The following is a 22,220-nucleotide window of genomic DNA, read 5'->3' on the forward strand; positions in this document are numbered from 1 at the left end:
GTGTGAAATTCTGGATATTCTAAATGAATCCAGTTATTTCTTGCTTTTAACCTGTATACCCTTGCTGCAGCCACCTCCATTCTAACCAAAAGTTGTAATGAGGGCATTTCCAGCATGGATATGAAGTTAATATTCATTTTTGTATTCTTTTTTAATAACAGTTATTTAATTTTTTGTTCTCTACCATTACTTTCTTGTTATTATTGGGTTTATTATCTTTTATTTATTTATTTATTTATTTGCTTCAGTTGGAGACAGGGATTAGCAGTAGAGCACATTGTTATGAAATGCTTCGGTCAGCTTATGACTGTCCCAGACTTTTCTGACAATGATATGCTCTCGGGTTGCATCATAGGTACCAGTACTGGAAAGTGGTTCAACAGGGAAGAAAAGGTTGTTAGAGATGGAAGAATGGTAGCTCATTACCAGCTGGACTATGGGATTGCCTCTTCTTTTTAACTCATTTGCTCTTTTAGAATTTATTCTGTATTGTGGCTGATAGGTTTGTTGTAGGAGTATTGTGGAAATGCGTGCATAGCAGAATTCAGAATGGTTGCTGATAAAAAAAAAAATTGATAAGTATCAGAAAAGTGCTGCTTCAGAGTTCTCTCTCTCTCTCTCTCTCTCTCTCTCTCTCTCTCTCTCTCTCACACACACACACACACACACACACACACACACACATATGCGAACACACAACAATATATATATATATATATATATATATATATATATATATATATATATATATATATATACCATAAACTATGGCATACATAATATATATGCCATAGTTTATGGTTTGATTCATTGCAGTAGGCAAGCTTTGTGCTTAGGAGTTTAATGAAGACATAAGTTACGACAGCTCTCTGTCTGCCAACTGTAACAGAAATTAATGACCTAATATCTCCGTCAGACTTTTTGCAGACGTTGGATGCATTACCACACTCACGTAAATGCCATGTTATATTTATATCTTGAATTCTTGCTACAACACAAAACATGTAGAATGTATTTACATGATCCAAATGTACAATATCACTCTTTCTTATAGGTAAGCTACTTGTAAACTTTGATACCACCTTATTGAAGTGTTTCTACATCAGTTTTGTAAATTGTGGTGGATGCATTGTTTTTGTCAGTAATATGATTGATAATCCTATATATTTCATGTGTACAAAATGTTAACAGCTATTTATGGAAGTTGGATAAACAGAAATGCACTTTATTTCCACTATAAATCATTTGTACATAGTGTCAAAAATGTGATGTAATGAAATAAAGAGCAGAAATTTTGAATTATTAATTGTTAAAATAGTTTCAGTGAATGTTAACAAATTTGTATTTCAGATATCTGTGTGCAGAATTTCTGTTGTTATCTGTGTGCACAATTTATGTTCTAGCAGATAGTTTTATTAAGAAAATGATGATTGGTTTTATACTATGTCACTGCTTGTACTAAATTTGTTTAGTTAACACTTACTGATCACCTTCAGGTATTTTTAAGTCTGTAATTCCACAGTGTTTGTTCAGAAAAAAGGAACCTAGAGTGTCTGGAAAAATAGTGTGGAAAACCAGAAGTGTGTCTGAAAAATGTAAAATTTGTTTGCCATTTTGATTATTTAAAACAATGTTATTTGAGGGCAAATTATGCCAAGTAATGCATGCAAACAATAAAAAGATATTTCTGAAGCAATTTTTCTTTGGTGTAGACACTAATGATGATTGTAAACTTCATTTAATCTGTGAAACACAGATTTTTTCAAAATTATCATCAGTCTATAAATATTTGCTGTCAACAAAAATGCCATATACAGACATGAAAAGTCCATCACACTTTCTTCATTAAAGAAGAAAAGAAAACTCTTCTCATATTTGCTTTCCTATTCCAAAGGAGATCAATGTAGCACATCTGCACATCTGGAAAATCTCAATCTGGTATCTCCTCTGCAGTCTGGCTGCCTCTCTCATGCATTTGATTGAGTTATGGATTTTGTATATACCCATATTAATAGCATTGAAATTATCAATTTAAGCTTTGGCTCAGATCATCACATGAATCCTGTGGAAATGAATATGTGAAATATGTCCTTCACTTGCCATTTGATCAGTTGTAGCTGTAGTTGAGGTCAAAGTAGTCATAGCACATACTTGACCGTATTGAACGGCAATCCTAATAGCTGCACATTGGGATTACTCTTAGAGAAATCTGTTTTAAATACTTGTAAAAAATAAGTAAATGATATCTAGACATGTAATAGATACAGATTGTAAGTAGGATGGCAAAATTTGTCAGCACTCTTGGGTGTATGATTAAGTCCCTTTATTGTTGTTACTGTATGACTAGTATTTTTGCTCTAGTGTGTGAATATGTTTCATTTAAATAAGTGCAGCTGTGTTTTGATAGGAAAAGGTTTATACAATTAAAATTTTCATTTTATGTTTAAAAAATCTTAGCGTGACCAAGGCACAGTCTTGTCATATGGACAAAGCAATGTTATAGTTTTGTTGTGTTTGCTTTATGAAGCTGTCCACTTTGTATCACAAACCTACTGCAGTACTAAAGAAATTGTGCCATACAGGTTGCGCATGCTGCATAGTCGCAAAGTGAGGCAGACAGCCATGCAGCTAACACCAAAACAAGACCAGAGTGGCTGTGATGAATCAAATGATACGGGTGCTGGAGAATCCAAAGTTAAAGAAGGGGATGAAGGAGATGATGACAATGAAGATGAGGCAGATGATGGAGAGAGCGGCAATGAAAGTGATGGGACGCAACCAGAAGAGGTCTGTATGTTTTTAAAGACTTGGCACTAATGTGAACTCAGTTCACGAATTTGCTATACAATTAATTATTAATTCTGTTTAATTTAATAAAACTTTTCACATGGACTAGTGTGGTTTGATCTGATATTGTGACTTGGCAATAGGTCTTAAAAGACAGCAGCAGGAATTACTCTGGCAATACATAGTAAAATCATAAGTAAATGGAATTAAATGTGTGTGGGTTTGCAGGAATTAATGAGGGTTTTGGGAGGGGAAGAAGCTTAGCTATGTTGAAACAGGACTGTGTTGACATAGGCCTCTTAAAAATTTTTACCTGTAACTGAGAATATAAAATAAAAACTTTAGTACCCCAGTTTGCTTTTTTACAGTTGTTGTATCCCGTAGTGATGCTTGGGTTCCAAATACAGAAAACAGACAGGAGAGACACAACAACAGCTATATGAAAAGTGTCTACTTAACTCAATGAGTCAGATCTGAAGTGCAGTTCACGGAGCCGAGTCAGTTATACAGCAGTCACTGATAGAGAGGGGTGGTGTGCTAGCATGCTTTATTCACAACAGATACGGATGATGATAGGTTGTGATGGGGTCTTATCCACTGCCATAGTAGTGCTGCCTGTGCTGGCTGACAGGAGAGTTCATAGGACAGTCATTGGTTGGTGGCCGCATTTGCTGTGTGGCTGCTTCCTGTGTTCACCATTGTAGTGTACTGGCTTTGCTGATAACAGTGGAGATGCGGTTGGAGGGGGGGGGGGGGGGGGAGGGGAGGATCTAGAAACAGGTGTTTCTGACAATGCAAGAGTTGATAATGTGGCTAATGGCAAATCCAAACCTGCACCCTGATGTTCATCTCGCGAATGGCCTGGAACAACGGTCAAGAAAGTGGTCATGGGGTGCACACTCTCGCCCTGGCTCTGTCAATGACACAATGGTAACTTGTGGGTCCTCGGAGGCATGCAGAGAAGCAGTAGGGCAGAGAGGACCAGATCTCTGTGGCAGGGGCTGCTTATTGTGCAGCGACGTTGGTGGTGCTACATTGACATCTGTTGGCACCCTCTCTGGTGGTGGCAGCAAGTGTGTCTGGGACTGCAAGATCTTGTAGAGCTCCATCTGTGAAACTGAAATATCTGCAGCAGGATCAAGCAGCCAACAGGTGCAGAGCTGATTCTGATGCCTCCCTTGCAGCCCAGACAAACCCTGTGCTAGATAAAAGAGAGTGGCCCAAGATTTGAATGATGATGCCCCATTCCCAGTGCCTGTTTTGGCTAAAGAAACTGAAAAAGATATGATCATTGGTATTAAATAAGTACATTGCAGAGGAAGAACCAACTGCGGCTGTGGGTGTAGCAGATGGAGCAGTGTTGTTTGTCAGTGTCCACGTAGCAGTTCCACAGGCGATGTACCGTTGCATGGCTGGGAATGCTTGAGGGCAGGAAACTCACCAGAGCTTGCTCACATGTGTTGGATGCACATAACTCGTCCATTTGCTGCTTAAATCATGGTGTGCACATGGACAAGGAAAAAAATTACCATATATAAGTAAATTTGCAAAACTCAGTGAATACCAATTACATAAATTATTCTAACTGTATGAACCTACTGACCAGTAATATTTGGTCTTGTTTGGTAAACATTACTCATCATCTTAACATTAAAACTATGTTTCATTGTGCCTCCATCTGTGGCAATGCTATCTTAAGCAAATAATACACTCGCAACCTCATCTGTTGATTCCAGTAATAAAAAAGGTTTCTCTTGCACAATGTTCCCTTAAATTATTATCTAGTTACAGTAGCTTTTATGTGCATCTTCTTGATTATATAAATATCAACAAGTGAGAAGCCAAGATTTCACCTTTTTATGTGTTGGAAATATTGCTGAATTTCATATAATTATTTTTGAAAGTAATCTTTTGTCATTTTGAGGCATTGCCTGTAACTAAGAGCTAATCAGTACATCATATTATTTTGTTATAACAACTTTGATATGTCAGTATCTCAGTAAGTTCTGAGGTCTCGTAATAGTGCTTCGTCTTCTTCTTCTTCTTCTTCTTCTTCTTCTTGTAGAGCCTATCTATTCAAGATATTGGTGATCATCATAGTTATATCACTTTTACTTGTTTGCAAAAGTTCCTTGCTTATGTGTGAAGCTCATGTCCTTAAGTTTAGAAGCCAAGAAGTTCTTCTTTTCCCTCAACCTCTTTTAAAGGTATCTTTCTTTGAAGAATGTTCTGTAACTGTTTCTACCAGTACCCATTCCTCATTATGTTGCAGATATTAGAACGTTGCTGACTTCTCATAATTTCTAATGTCATTAGCCACACTATTATTTCCCTCTGCAAGATCAGTGATTGGTATTAACCCTTTGGCTGCTGCAGCTGTGCATCCATCTTCTCAGGTCGAGCTCACTGTTGAGACCGCCTAATCCTGGTACCTGCACTAATGGCTTTCCCCATGGACCGCTGCCTGCAGCTGAGCTCGCTGCTTGGCCAAGCATGCCCTGTGCTGAATGTTTCTCGAGCTAGGGCATTCGTGGCTCTCTTGCCTTCTGAGTGTGATCACTGACACACACTGTAACTCGATACTTTTTCCGTGGCTTTGAATCTGCAGATTAATTACTGGACACACATGATGTCCATTGAAACTGCTTCTGTTGCTAAGAATCACTATAATTAACTATATGTAGAATTAATTATTGTTTGCTTTGCCATCTTAAGCCTCCTGCAATTAATGAAAAAGAATTTTACACCAGACGTGTTTTGCTTTTATTTACAAAGCATCTTCTGTGTTCATTGGTTTTCCTGGTTCATGTTTACAACCTCTGCACACCACTGCTTTCCCTCTCTTCATTAGTGGAGGTTGACATCTAAAGACGATGTCTTTGTACACATATAGCTGGCAGTCTTTTTTGCCATTTTCAGCTTATTCTTCTGCTGCATTGGTACTGTAGCTCACCTCATGTATGGCACTCAAGTGGTACACATAGTGGTACATTGCATGCTCTACATTCGTACCTTGTTTCTCGGTGCACTTTCTGCTTGGAGCATACTGTGCATCGACACATTAGTGTACATTTCTTTGAGTTCTCCATCTCAATGACCTTTGGAAAATGCCTCCCAGTAAATCTTAGAGGATTCTCGTCTCCAGAGTGCCTTCCTCTGCCAGTTTTCCTCCAATCTTTTGCATAAGCTTCAACAGTCTCTCTTTCCAGACACAAATGAAGTTCTACTAGTAACATTTTTCGTCCTATTACTACTCTGTGGAGAGCATGGGCATTTAAAATGCACAGATCCAGTATGTGGAAAAAGAACTTTTTGTACCACTTGACAGTCTTTTGTACTGATTGCACACAACTCGGCAGCATGTCACAGCGGTCAACAGCACCCATACTCTTGTTGTAATCTGCAACACATTGTGGTTTGCTTAATCTTTCACCTGTCTCTCTGTTTGTCTTTTCCATCTCAACCATTTCTGCAGTATTATAGGTGGTCAGCATCCACACTTTTGTCACACCATTTCGTGGCAAGGATTGTGTCAGTGAACATAAACTGTATTTCTCCTCATTTTAGTTTGTTCTGTAATTTTGGCACTTTGCACCTGTTTTTGCGAACAGTACCACATGCCTTTGTTCCTTGGCTATGAAGCCAGAGGAACAGGTCTGGGCTTGAATACCAATTATCAACATAAACCGTATGTCCCCAAATTGTGGAAGTCAATTTCAGTATTTGTGCCTGTGTAAACAATGAAATCCAGGCTATAACCCAACTAGCAGTCACATAGTACAAATGTTTTTATTCCAAACCTACTTCTTATGGAGGGAATGTACTATTTGAATGATAATCACCCTTTGAGCAAGAGGCTTTCATCAATGCAAAGCTTTTGGTATGGATGAAATGTACTGTGAAATGTTCCATGAATTTTATCAACAATATACCTAATTTTAAATAACCTGTCCCCTTCATTGCTGACAGAGTTACCACTGAAGTGAAGCATTCTTAAAATTAGCATGGTACCTGGACATAGTTTCGCCAAAAACAGGAATGTTCAAGAGTATGTCTGTGGACCAGTAGTCACTGATTTTCAGCTTTTTCACACTAGCCATCAGTATACAAAAAGCGATGAAGGAATACATTCCCTCGAAACCCGTTTAAAAACACTTGAATCTGGCCCTAAGCCACACTTGTGTCCAGAAGCTGAAGCATCAAACTCTTGCATAAATGGACAAAAATCACTTTTCTTCCAGTCAAATGTGTCGCTAAAGTGAGCTCTTTTTGCTGGTGCTTCACTGTCACTCTCAGACCCATCAGATTGTGAATAATATCTCTCCCTTGTTGACAGATGCATTGTTCCAGCTGAAGTACATTGCACAGGACTGTTATTTCGAGATTCAATCGAAGAATAATCACTACCACCGCTGTCAAAAATTTCATTCTCACTGTCGCTTCTAGTGAGAATTTTGACGATTTCTTCATCTGTACAACCACAACGGCATGCCATTTTCTTCTCAAAATGTTAACGGTGTCAACAGTCAATAGAAGCACAGATGAAAACTACAGCACAAGAACACAGCAGCAAATGCTCACAGGGCTTCAACCATGTGAGCGGAGTGCTGAACAGCTACTAGGCACTCAGCAAGAATATACAGATCGCTACCATAAGCCACAGGGGAAGAAGCAGCAGCATGTCTCAACACGTCAGGAGGACAGAGGTGCTACAAAGGTGGCACACGTAGACACGTTCAGAGTACCAGGTAGAAGGAGTGGGCACACGTAAACACATTCAGAGCACACAGGGACAGGTACAAAGACGCGCGTTAACACATCCAGAGCAGTTAAAGTGACTATTGTGCATTCAAATTGAATTTATTCTGTATTTCCCATTGAAAAAAGATACTTTAAATAAAAAGTACATAGTGATCATTCTTCATTGAAAAACTAATGTACTGGAATTTCTACTCAAAAATAATTTCTTGTGCTTATCTATAGAAAGCAACATTTGTATAATAAGTCATTTGAGTTAACATAAAAGATTTTGGAAGCCTGTAAGATACAAGTCTTGTGCTTCTCATCCCTGTAATCATTAATTAATGTTTTGCAGGAAGAAGACAAGAATCTGACTGCTGAAGAACTGCATCGCAAGATGGAACGTCTGTCTCGTCAGAGTGATCATTCCTTGCAGGCACTGAGTACATCAGCTCAGCAACTAAGAGCCACTTGCTTTGGCCAGGATCGATATTTTCGACGATTTTGGTCATTGCCATGTGCTGGTGGCATCTTTGTGGAAGCTATGGAGTCTGCTGAGCCTGATCTTTACAATAAATATGTTGAAGAAGCTCGCAGTAAACAAGAAAGCTGTGAATCAGTGCCGGGGAACAATTATACAGATGCTCAGACCAGTGAAAATGCGATGGATAGAATAAAGGATGAAGAGGTGGACAAGACTGAAACAGAGCATAGAAAAACACAGATAAGTAATGTAGATGAAAATAAAGAAAAACCCAATGAACTTAAAATGACATTTACTGAGCAGATGGATAACAACTCAGTTACACATGTGACAGACAATTGTCATGTGAAATTGGAAGAAAATTGTAGACCTGAAGACAGTGAAACTAAAAGGTTGTCTTCTTCAGAAGGGTGTATTGAGTCTCCAGTGAAAGTGAATGAAGGTAGTGAATCTTTGTGTGTGAGTGTCGATTCAGATAGCTCATTGAAAAATCGATATACTGTTCCTGTTGCTGAAAAACTTTCAGATGGATGTCAAGTCAAAACAGAAACTCCTGAAGATAGTTTGAGTGCTGTGAAAATGGAAATTAAAAGTGATATGTTTAATAGTGAGCTAAAAGACATGAAGAAAGAGAATAATACTGATACTGTTAGGCATGGCAAAAAGGAACAATATCTCTTTACAGTGAAACATCAGACTGAAGATGATGATGAAAAGCCACAAAGCAGTTATCTGGACCATGGACATATTCAGTTTGAGCATCTAGGTGAATGCATGGAAAAGGCAAACAGTGAAATACCTCAAGTCATTGTTCCAAATGGGGATAAATTCAATGCCATAAACCATTTGTATAATCTAAATTCATCAAACATGTTCAACAATGGAAAGGATCTCAATGGTAGTTTCCTACTTAGTGGAGGTGCTGGGAATGTAACATCTGAGAGAACGTGGTTCAGTATTCTACCAAGAGATGCATGTGATTCAAATTCAGTCACAAGTGGAACGATCATGCCTCGGTAAGTAGATTACATTAATTTGATGTAAATATGAAATCTGTATGTGTAGATAGGTCACTATAGCAGCAACAATAATAACAAAGCCATTTGGCATTCTGGGGCATTTGAAACAATCTTCTCTATAACATGGATACCACCACAGATTGTGCTGTCCATGTTTTTATGCAATAACAAAGAAGCAGCATTGCTCCAATATAGGCAATCGCCCAATGGAAGATAGCAAATTTCATGAAGCAATCATTCATGTGCGTAAGGACCAGTAAAGGAAACTAGATCAATGAAAGGTGACTAATTTTGATATGCCGTAGCTCATATGCTTATGTACCATGAAACAAATAGTGGCTTTGGAAATAACAGCAGACTAGAAGTTGTTAAGTATGGGTAGTGAGAGAACTCTAAGGATGAGAAATAAATGATGGGTACTTTGCACGTTGAGAGGGCAGAAACTTACAGAAATTGTAATTTTGGAGACATGTTTACACTGTTTACATGCTTAGTTATTAACCATTTTATGAGTTACTGTAATAATTTAGCTACTTATTTATACATTTCTCTTACCTAGAGAGATAAGGGCTTGTAGTCCCTCTCTGGCATCTAACATGGTGCCCTTAGAGATTATCGTCACAGTTATCATTGCAATTTGTATGGGAGATGAGATATCTATAATAAATTACTAAAGTAATGAACAAAGTCATTACATTAATGTCAGTCTCAATAACACTGTGATAAGTATGTCCCCCTAGCTTAATGTTCCTATCAGATGGTGGTATCGATATCAGAAAGGTATATCAGAGCACCCAAATTTATAAACTCTTGGAAAGTTATTCAATCTTGTGAACATCAAGAGCTAATTTGGAAATGTTATCAGAAGAAAACACAGTGGATATGAAGAAGAAAGAAGAAAGAGAATGGTGCAAGCTAACCACCCTACTTGGGAAATATATAATGATATGTTGCATCAGTGTTCTCAATTTGGTAGTAAGATCTATTGGGATCCGGGCAAGTGAACAACCCTGACAATAAGGTATGGCTGTACAGTCATAGGTGTTCGTTGTCCACCATTGTGCATATGCCCTAATAATGGCCCCCACATTTTACAATAGGTTTTCTCTGGCACACACCATTTACACATATGAAGTTTAGCATATATTTTAGTAATTAATAAATTATAAAATGAATCAAAATTAAGTGGTAATGCAATGATAAAGACTGTAGTCACACAGTGGTTAAGTTAAGTTGATTAACATTTATTGTTCAGATCAAGAAGTGTATAGGTTTCCACCCCAAGATTATTGTAGCTAAGCACCAATTAAGATTGCATGAATAGCAAATAGATCTGGCAGATTCCCCAGTTAAATCAGTTTCCTTGAGAGCAAAACCAAAGCTCATGCCATGACTTTGCTTTGCTGTTAAAATTTATCAGTGATGCTGCTTCACTACCCACTAAATTTCATCCCAAAATAAACTAACATTCATGCCAAGTTAAAGCCCATAAGTCCCAAAACCATAAATCACTTTAAAGCACTGCAAAAATGTTAAAGTCCTTGTGCTGCTCAAAATTATATACTCTGTAAAATTTCAAAGAATTTAAACAGCACGGCTGCACTGCCACCCAGAAACTCAGTTCAACTCCTGCTGTAAGTCACTCAGACTCACCATCCACTGTCCAGACAAAATGACTGACTATCTGCAAAATACTATGAGGTGCAACAACACCATCTCTTTAACACCTTGGGAAACCAGGCCACATGAGGCGTGTTCATAACTTGTTACAATTTTATGTTAAAATGACCATAATTGAATATAAATTGCCTTTCTTAAAGCTAAACATATTGAAATGAGAACCTTCTCCTCCTGGTCATTTTTCAACAGTCCAAAAACATTCTATCATGTACATTACACTAAATATTCATGAATATGTGATAGGGTGTCATTATGCATAACTGTTAAAACAAGAAAATACAAGGAAATATTTATATATGCACAAGTGCTTCATATCAAAACAGAGTACAATGTAGCTACACTGGTTGGTGTATAGCCAATTTAATTGGTGGCCTGGCTCAATCAAAGTGCCTGATACTTCATTTAACACAGAAACATCTGATATATCTAAACAAAAAACCATCTAGGACATGGGTAGAGATATAGGAACACACATGTAATGCCATGATACATATGATTATGGAGCACATTTAATTATGGTTAGTTTAATTGAGTAGTATTCATAAAAATCATCATTGAGCTCCAGTTTGACATACTGTTTACATATATGGCAGTATAATTTAAAGAGTTTTGCAAATCAAATCATTGATTATAAAAATCTATGTCAATTAAAAACAGTGTTGTGTAATGCTGCAGTGAACTCATTTGATCGTAACACACAATTTGGCATCTTCATTTATTACATATGTTCATTGGGTTCAATTTATATTATTTTTCTATGTAATATTGCTAAGTGATGTTCTGTGGCTTCAAAGTGACACTCTTGGCAGTCAGCTACGTATCTGGAGCTGCCATGAGTGCCAGGACCTGTTCAGGGTCTGCCACCCATTACCTGTGGTGTCTCACCTTTTAACTCAGTGCACAGTGCTGGCTGAGTTTATGAAGGTCATCCTGACCACTGTGTTGCACTCCCATACTAAGCCAAGAGTCAATCAGATTTATAAACACAGTGGGATGAGGAAATCTGGGAGTTTGCTAACAATTGTACTGGTTTGCCATAGAACAGAAAGATGATGGATGAGCTCTATCAAAGGAAAAACGATACCAATGATAACTGGAAAAGTGTTAGTCTCCTGTTGAAAGTGGAATGGTGTGTAGGCTACTGGGTAATTTGTGCTGCAGAAAATGAAGCAGAAGATAGACAAATATTTAGAGTTGTGCGCTGGTACACTCAAGATTTTAGATTTATATTGCAGTTAAGAAATCATAACAGGTATTTTCTATGTGAGGAGAAATGTTGAAGAGTCTAGTGAATGAATAACACAGAATATGTGAAATGTTGCTTGTCAGGTTGCATCGATGCTTACCGAGCACAGACAAGATGAACATGATTGTGCAGTTGAATATCACACACACACACACACACACACACACACACACACACACACACTTCTTATTCAAAGATTAATGGCTAGCTCAAGTCGCTTGAAGTTTTTGCTGTTTATGCTGTACTGAGCTACTTCACAGTAGTGCAGAATCAGCAAAGCTAATGACTCGACTAGTTTTTGTTTTGTTTTAGCTGTAAACATTTTTCTACATTTCTTAATGGTATTTAAGTGCAAGGGAGATTTCCATTTGCTGAGGCACTCTTTCTCAACCCAGTGTACATGCTCATCCACAGTTACTCTGTGTACTTTTCCTGGCTTTCAGTAGGATTATGAGGTACCATCAAGGATTGTTGTAGGAATTCCTCAGTTAAAATGTTCACAAGTCAACTTTTGGAGCAAAATAACAATTATTGGGAATGTATTAGAGTTCTTTTGGAAATTCCTGTTTTGTGCCCATTTTTAAACTGAATAGAGATAGATGTTAATGCCTGATATTAAAGGATTGCTGTTGTTGGAGCTAGTGTGTAAGATACAGATACTTATAGAGTGTCAAATCAAACACCTTTCAGCCATCTAAAATTCCAGATAGTTATTTTATTGGGCTACCAATTTCGGCAATATATCTTCAGGCCCCCTGACCTACGTGTAGGAAGATTCCGACCTCATTTCCAGTCAAAATAGGGGCCAGCATTCAAAGACTAGTATCTGTAGATAGAACTGTAGATCACTTCAAACATCAGCTGCCAATGGTGATGTTTGAAGTGATCACTGTCTCAAAAATCTACAGACACCAGTTTTTGAATGCTGGCCCCTATTTTGACCAGAACCATGGTTGGAATCTTCCTACATGTCTGTCAGGGGGCCTAAAGATTGTGTAATATATCACCAAAACTGGTAGCCCAATAAAATAACAATTTGGAAATTTAGATGGCTGAAAAGGTGTTTGATTTGTCATTCTGTACTGAACAGCTGAGGTCCAGAACCATCTCTGAAAAGATGGACATACAAAGACAGGTGCTTATGGTTGTTACTTGCAGGAGCCATACTGTAATTAGTAGCTTGAAGTTTGCTAAAAGATAGCAGCCACTTCCTTGTGTGTACCTGGAGTGATCATAACTGAAATTTTTAAATCTACATCTACACACATACTCTTCAAACCACAGTGAAGTGCACGGCAGAAGGGACTTAGCATTGTAACACATGTGAGGGTTTCATCCTGTTCCAGTCAAAAACTGAGTGTGGTAATAATTACTGCTCACGTGACTCTGTGAGCACTGTAATTAGCCTAATCTTGCATTTGTGGTGTTTGTGGGAGCAATACATTGGGGGATGAACTATATCCCAGTTCAGATTTTCAAACATTTCTGTGGTGCTCTGAGTCAGACAAACCTGTGATGATGTCAGATGTCTGTCCAGCAGTAGAAGATGGGACAGCATCTGTGGCTACCAGCCATGCAAAAATTTAGCTCTGCTCTTGTTCCTGATTGGAGTTATTCTCTAAGAACTGAGAAAGAAAAGGGCCTCCTCCACCAGAAATTCCATGACTTATTTGCAGATTTTCATTTTGAGACTTTGTGTGAGACGTTGTGCCTCACCATTGGATTGCAGAAGGAAGGGAGGCACCATGATGTGTGTGGTAAATGCCATTGCATGAGCAGAAATGTGTACAAGAGTGGTCCAAAAATTGAGGACCATTAGCCAAAACTACTGTACAAGGTAAGCCTTCAACAGAAAAAATGTTGAAAACACTTTGATAGTCATGTGTGCTGTGGTAGATGAACAGTGAACAATATCAGGAACTAGGAAAAAGGTATCAGCAACCAATAACCAAAAATGTGTTAATAAGATCCAGCAAAGACAATATGGATTCTTTGTGCTGTGGTAGACAGACAGTGTACAATATAAGGAAACTAAGAAAATGCATCAACAACCAATAACCAAAAAGTTTCTAAATTAGGTCTAGCAAAGTTGATATGGATTCTTTCTCAAGGTAGTGTGGGCAGTGGCCAAGGAGAAGCTGCGACCTCGCACTCCATCTCATGATCAGTATCAGAGTTGAACATGTATCAAAGTGCTAATAGTTTAGGATGGGAGGCTCCCCAATGACCTCGATGTAACAGGTTGAGGTCCTCCCTACACAACATTGCTGGAATGACAGCATGTGAAGTACCCACTTCTGTCGACAAGAGAATGACACAATCTAATAGAGAAAGACAATGATGGAAAGCATAGAAGTCCCACAATCGGTCGGATGCCCAACCCAGCTGGTGGTAAGGCCACCTGTGTTGGATCATGCCACAATTTGTTTAAGCACTGGGTTTGCAGCTACTGTGGATGCAGTCCTGGAGCTGCTAATGGGGAAACCATCAATAGATTGCCTTGCTTCTGTTCAAATGCAACATTTCTTCCTGATCAAACAATGGATCAGGCCCCAAGGACATCTGACGCAATGTGTTCACATTTTCGTGCTGTGACGTAGGCCGGAAATAGGTTTCGTGATTGTATCTTGATAAAAATAAGTCCCAACATTCTAGGCAATTAGTGGCTTTGTTAGGTAAAGCAGCAGAAAGATGAAACAACGGGAAAGTAAAGGTTTAAGATCTGTGAGTAAGTGGAATTTGGTACCGTATAAGAAAACATGTAATCCTTTTAAGGCATAAATGATCACAAAGGTTTCTTTTTTTTTGACTTCCAAACAGTGCAGCTGATCTGCATTGGGTGTTTGACAGGAGTCAATGGTGGGAAGTCTAGCCATCTGTACATATTAAAGTTGGGATGCGAAATAGTGATGATTTTTCAACACAGACACTTCAATAAAGAGCTTATTCCAACCTGCAGACAATGAGGAACTAGAATGACTGGTGTTGTCCATTTGTTCTGAGGAAGGCTTAGTAGGACAAACTGATGCAGTGTGGCCTTTCTTGTGACACTTGTGGCACAATGCCTACTGCCTGGGACAAGCAGCTCTCTCACATTGCACAAAGTGAGAGGGGCATGTGGAAGTGCCACACAGTGTCGTTGTTGTTGTTGCCAACGCATTTGTGAGTTGTGGCTAGGTTTTCTGGTTTGAACAGCATTGACTTCCCCTTCACTCGATGAACGTGTGCTGTGTACTTTTGTGACACACTATCATTGACTGTAACATTGTCCCATGCCTCGATTTGGTGGACCACTGTGCAGGAGATTTGAAAGGACTAAGCAATATTTAAAACTTCTTCCAAGACTGAATCTTCACATTGAAGTGTTCACCAATGAACTTCCTTATTGGGTGCTAGGTGGATGATTAAATCTCTGACTCTGGAGCCTATAAAGGATTCTTTGGGAGTTTTAGTAAGAAAGCAGCACTTATGGCTCAAACCCTACAGCTCCACCACTGCCCAAGTCCAATAAGACTGAGCTTTGTGGAACTGGTAAAATTATACATGTGTAGCAATGATGTGGGTGTGCTTGCAATTGTAAGATGACAAAAAACTACATATTTCATTAAAAAAGAGTGAGGGCTATTTTTGCAAAGGGACTAATTTACATAACAACTGGTACACACGAGGAGAAATCCATGATAAAGACAATGCCTTACAAGTCCCTCTGTCCATCACCGTAAATGCAATGAAGTCCTGGCAGACTCATTTTTCATAAGCTTACCAATCTTCAGTGGAACCATCATATCGTGGAACTGGCAGTGGGTGCACCTGAGATGGTGGAGCTTGTACTGTCAACATCATCACAGGTTTTTCCAATGTGGCTGTAGTCAGTTGCTGCTGCTAGAGAAGTGATTGAAGTTCCAATCTTTGGATTAGTTACATGAAAAAACATTCTCTGAAGTTGAGCACATGAGGATTCTACTCATCACCACTTGTGTTCTAAATCTGAACACAATAAAAAACATGGTCATAAGAAACCACCTATTTATTAAGTCAGAGCATGACAGTATAAGTACAATACAGCTTAGAGAAGAGACACAACTGCCACTCAGAACCAGTGCATGGCTATATAAGAAGCATTTGCCCAATAGGGGCCACTTCCTATCTCTGGAAGTGATAAAGACACAAGACCATGGTCGGTGGCCTCTGGCTGGATTTCCAGAGTAGCCAAATGGCACACTACACAAATGAGTGCACGTGTATTGACACGTGCCATGGTAGTGGTTGTGGATGTGCAGTAACGTGCAGGTGGCTACACATGCAACTGCACTATGTCATCATTGCATTTCATATCCATACAAATTTTTATGGGGTGACTAATCCCAGTTGTGAGTGATTTAGTTGTTGTAGTTATTGGTATTAATTCTCTGCATTTTGTGAACTGCGCAGTTTTACACTTGAAACAATTAAAGCTAGCTGCCTATATTTGCACCACTTATCGACATCTGACTGCATCTTTGTGCAGTTTTTTTCAGATAGTGCTTAATTGCAGATAACTACATCACCTGCTAAAAGTCTGAAGTTACATTAATATTTTATACAAAACTATGGAAAGCAAAGACCTTTCAGTAGCAGATGTCTGCTCATAGTACTGAAGATGAATGAGTGCTCTCATTTGACAGCCTGTGTTTACTAGACATTTTTTACTTATTTCTAAATAAGGGACTTGTTCCTAAAGATTGTCGGTGTTTTTATGGGACAGTGTGTGTGTGTGTGTGTGTGTGTGTGTGTGTGTGTGTGTGTGTGTGTGTGTCATAAAGGTGTGGAGTGCGTCATTTTATATTCACATCACTTATTATTTTGTAAGTATGCCTATAGTTAAGTGTTTCATATTTTTTATTTAATTTTATTTTATTTTAAAGAAGCAGACGTACAGATGTGTGTTAGTAAGTTCTGGCCACCATCGTTTACACATCACAGTAATAGATACTCTTCTACAGAATAGAACAAGTTGCCAACGAATAACTTTTTCAGTTTTTTTTCCCCAAGTTTTGCTTTGCCGTCTGACAAACATTTTATATCACTATGTAAGTGACCAAAACTTTTTGTTGCAGTTTGTGCACCCATTTTTGTGCTAAAGACTATCTTAATGTGTCATAGTGAATGTCATTGTTTTCATCTGGTTTTGTAATTATGTATATCATTTTTCCTTTTGGACTGCAGTGGATTATTTTCACAAACTGCATAAGGGAATAAAAATACTGTGAAGCAGAGTCAAGATTCATAACTCCTTAGACAGATGCCTACAAGCAGATAGTGGGTGGGCACCACATATTATTTTTGCAGACGTTTTTTGAGCAATGAAGACTTTCTTTCGTAAAGATTAGTTACCCCAGAACATTATTCCATAGTAAATTATTGGATGAAAAATATTCAAAACTGTCATCTTGCTGATTTCTCTCTCCTCCCAAGATTTACAATGATTGTAAATACAACTGTGGCTGAACTAAGTTGTTTAGGGGCTCCAAATGTGCTTTTTTGAGTTGAAAATCTCATCAATATGTATACATAAGAATTTTGAAGTTTCCACTCCATTTATTATTTCCTCCCGGTGTTTGAAGTCATCATTGGTGTATTACCTCTATCTGTGCAGAACTAAATATGTTGTGTCTTCTTAAAATTGAGAGTGAGACCATTCACAAAAAACCATTCAATGGTACTTTTAAGAACATTGTTTCTCATTTCTTCTGTTGGTATATGTATGCTTGGATTGATTACAATACTAGTCTCATCTGCAAAAGAATTAATTCTGCTTGTTGTATATTAGACAGGAGACCATTTATGTCTATGAACTGTAGTGGGCCTAAGATCAAGCCTTAGGGAACCCCCTACATGATTTCTCTCTGTTAGAATAATGTCCCTGGATTACATTGGTTGAATTACTATGTACAGCTTTCTGCATTCTTTTGGTTAGAAAAGACATCCATTGCTTGACTATTCAGTTAATCTCATAACACTTCAATTTATGTACGAGAATGTTCAGAGTCACACAGTCGAGTGCTTTAGAAAGGTCACAGAAAATACCAATCATTGCTATTTTGTTGTTTCGTGCTTGTCAGATATGGCGAGTGAACATTTAAATGGCATTCTCAGTAGAGCAACTCTTCTGAGAACCAAACTGTGGTTTACTGAGGAAACTATTGTTCCTCAGAGGAAATACTGTTCTGGAATACGTTCCCAGAAATTTTGGAAAATGATGTCAGTAGTGTAACAGGCCAGTTGTTATTGAAATCTCTCCTATCACCTTTCTTATAGAGAGAACAGCATATTTTAGTCTGGAAAAATGCCTTGAGTTAGCAATGCATTACAAATTTCAGATAAGACAGGGTTGATTATATGGGAACACCACCAAATCCAGTGAGCTTTTATTTTTGAAGGATATATATTTTTCTTAATTTTATAAGGAGGAGATGGTGATACATCCACACAGCTGACTTTTATGTTAGTTGTTTTTTCAAAATCCTGCTGTGATGTTCTTATTGAACTACCTGTCATTATATTTTCAACCATATTGAAGAAGTGATTATTAAATATATTTGTTTCCTGTGACTCACCATTTATAGCCCCATTCATTTGATTCAGTAGCTTTTCTATGACTGGTTGTCCTATCTCCAGTTTCACTACATTCCACATGGCCTTAAACCTGTTGTAAGAATGACTGGTTTCTTATATAATGTGCAGGATCCTTGATTTTTAATAACTTATCTTAGTAATTTTCAGTAGTTTATTAAGCATATGACCTACTTGTTCTTGCCAACAGATACATTTCCCTTTTCCTTTCACAGTATACTTTAATCCCTCTAGTGATCCATGGCCTTTTTCATGCATATTTAATGTCCTTTCTGAATAGCTTATGCAGAAAGCTATTTTAAAATAATGATGTGAATTTATCATGAAATAGATTAAATTTTTATTCAGCATTTGGTTCATTATAAATTTCATCCCAGGTCACCCCTTCTCAACTATTCTTAAAAGCATTGCTTCTGGAGTCATTAATTACTCTAATGGATTTCCACTGTGGAGTATCACTACTGTAAGGCAGTATCTTATTTATAAACAGCTGTGTATCATAATTAGAAAGAGCATTTGTTACTGGGTATACAGTTATTTTCTTGCTTTTAGCTTCCTCCAAGAAAGCATGATCATATAGGGTACTACTGCCTTTATTCATCTGTGTTGGAAACTTAAATTACAAAGATCAAATTGTGGGATCCAAATAAGATTTCCAGATCATTTTTCCTATCAGAATCCTTTCAGAAAATCTACTTTGAAATTGCCACAAATTGCTGCTGTCCAACAGATAACATAGTAAGGAGCTAACTGTGCTATGAATTCTGTATAGAATCTGACAAGGATTTCATCAGGATATAATTAAATTTTAGTGATTTCAGCTGTTTCTCATCACCACTGACAATAATATCTGTACAGTTCACTTTTGTGGTGGTTTAATAATTAGCAGTGTTAGTAATTCTGTATTCTTCTTTGTAATGGAACACTTGAAAAAAATATTTCAACATTTGTGCTTTTACTTTGCTATCCTCAGTTTCAGTTTCTCTATAATGTATGAGTGCCTAAACACTAACTGTGGTGCCACTTGTAGCCTTTACATCTGTCCAGAATTAAGAATATATTTGAGTTTTCTGAGAGAGCTTTCAGTGAGGTTCTTCTCAGTTAGTCACTGAATGCATCATACATTGCTGTAATGACAGCCAAACTCATTTTATTCAGGATCTCTCTGCCTCTAGCCATATGCTTCATGTTGCATAGGTTGTGTGGTAGTCACTTTTTCTGTAGAAGTTTCTCTACAGAGACTATATATCATGGAGATTGCCTCCAGTATGAACGGTTATTTTTTTGTAGGTACATACCTGTCCAGTGCTTGGCTAACTATTCTTCTAAGCTTGAGCCACAGTTCTTCTAAATGCTTCTGCCCAAAGATAAAAGTTTTGAGTTCCTCTTTGAGAAAGGAAATGACTGCCCCTTTATCTAGTGTAGTGAACATGTAAATCTTCCAACTTTGTTTTTATATGGAGGTCCTCAAAGATGTCAGATATATTTGTTGTCATTAGATATAGTATGTTTCCATCATGCACTGGCTCCCAAACTATTTGTTCCAAGTAGCTTTCAAAGAAAACATTTTATATTATTTCACAGGATGTATTGTTGCGTCCACAATGCTCATTAATTAAAAATGGCTTTTGAGATGGAAATTTATTATGTAACTTTTCATTTATCTCACTGCGACAGATGCAGGAAACCATTATGGTTACATTTAAAAATCACTTATTATTAAAGATTTATTGTTTAACAGTGTCTCCATTTCCTTGGCCTTTAGACCACACCATACAATTGCTGTATTTTGGTTTAGGAGATGACACTAATTGTAGTGGCCTATTGCCACATGGAACATAATTATCAAAAGGAGGAATAGTTGTGATAGCCTGATGAATGTTTACCTCCAAATGTTCCAAATTTTGTGGCTTGTCAACATAGACCTGGGCTTTGATGTAGCCACAGAGAAAAAATCCATGGGTGTTAAATCACATGACTGTGTCAGCCAATTCACAGATCCTCATTTTGAGATGATCCGGTCACCAAACGTCCCCCTCAGCGAATTGAGTGTAGCACCAGCTGTGTAGCACGTAGCTTCATCCCTTAAGGTTCTGACCACAGAAACTCACATAACATGGATCTGTAGTGATTGTCATTGATGGTAACACTTCTTCTCTCATTACCTCGAAGTTAATTATGTCAAGTGACACCACCATGACATAAACTGCACCACATGGTGATTTGTTTTAATGCAGTTGCACCTCGTGGACCACTTGTGAGTTCTTCACAAAAATGGGCCTTGTCTGAGAAGATAATTGTTCCACTGAAATCAGGATCAGCTTACATCTGCTGTGCAACCAAATCAGCTGATTCACAATGCAGTCGGTGATTGAGTGGCTTCAGCTCTTGAGTCAAAACAACTCTTTATGGATGCAGGCTCAAATCTTTCCCAAGGTTTGCCAAGCTGATGACTCAGATAGGTGCTATCAAAAAATTTGAAACTAATACATTCAGCTCTTCCTCAATATTAGTAGCTACTGCTGCAATATGGACCTCACTGCACACTTCACGTTGTCTTCTTCATGGCTGCTGGTTGTGTTTAGTGCAATCCCACCCAAACGTGACCACACTGCAGAAAAATAGTGGTGGTAGCCCAGTTCTCTGGTGAATAAATGGTAAGCAGCCACAACTGAGCTACCTCTTTGGTAAATTTTTTTAATGATTTCTAAACGTTTAAGAAGTGTGAGTTGCTGCATGATGAAACTGAAAATTATATTGGATATTTTTACACCTTGAGACACACAAAAATTGTGTTTGAAACTGGAAATTACAATTTTAAAAAGTAACAAACTCAATAACTGAAATGCTATTACTTTAATCATTACTTATTACTACTTTAATCTCAGGATATTACAATGTTTGTGAACATGGCAACCAAGTTTTTGGGGATATGATTCATAAAGAAGTTGAACAAAAGCAACACATGTCAATTTTTTTGAAGTGAGTAATTAAAAATTACATTCCACAAGGAGATTAAACATTTAATCAGGCTACTAAAATGTGTTGATTCTGCTATCTTTGATGATGTTTGTTCCAGAGTATTAAAACTTGTGCTGATCTGAGAAAACTGCCTATATGTTATCTTTGTAAACCATCATTGACTCTGAACAACTCAAGTAATACCCATCCACAAAAATGGAGATAAGAAAACCATTTTGATTGTACACCCAATTCACTCCCTCCAGTATTTTGAAATTTTTTTGAGAAAGTGGCTTATGTTAGAGTACTTTATCATTTGTCTGAATAGAACTGCCTTCTAAGTTTGACTTTCATAATGGATTATATGCAGAGAGAGCCATACAGGATTCCCCAAATTAAGTTTTGGTAGAACTAAACAAGACTACTAGTATATTATGTGAAGTTGAAAAAGCCTTACGTTGCATAGACCACAAAATTCTAGTTGGCAAACTGAAATGTTACGCATTTAATGGCATCCCTCTTCATTGAGTAAGTCTTACATTCATAGCAGAAATTGAAGGATCAGACTGTGTCACAGGGATAAAACTATTTTCACAATGGCATAATATAACGTGTGGGTCTAACAAGAACCAGTACTGGACCTGTTCTTGTTCCTAAACTGCAAAAGTGATCTTGTGAGGACTTCAAAGGA

At 37.7% G+C, this 22,220-nt stretch overlaps 1 protein-coding gene across 1 annotated transcript in view; it reads left to right on the plus strand.

The window, feature by feature from the left end:
• Nucleotides 1-22,220, plus strand: part of LOC126298259 (bromodomain adjacent to zinc finger domain protein 2B-like) — a 285,171-nt gene that overhangs the window by 178,395 nt on the left and 84,556 nt on the right. Inside the window, exons 24-25 of the mRNA XM_049989561.1 lie at nucleotides 2,583-2,787; nucleotides 7,883-9,027. Of these exons, the coding sequence (XP_049845518.1) occupies nucleotides 2,583-2,787; nucleotides 7,883-9,027 (1,350 nt within the window). The remainder of the gene's footprint in view (nucleotides 1-2,582; nucleotides 2,788-7,882; nucleotides 9,028-22,220) is intronic.

The sequence above is a fragment of the Schistocerca gregaria genome, chromosome X, assembly GCF_023897955.1.
Source record: "Schistocerca gregaria isolate iqSchGreg1 chromosome X, iqSchGreg1.2, whole genome shotgun sequence".
NCBI classification, from domain to species: Eukaryota; Metazoa; Arthropoda; class Insecta; order Orthoptera; family Acrididae; genus Schistocerca; species Schistocerca gregaria.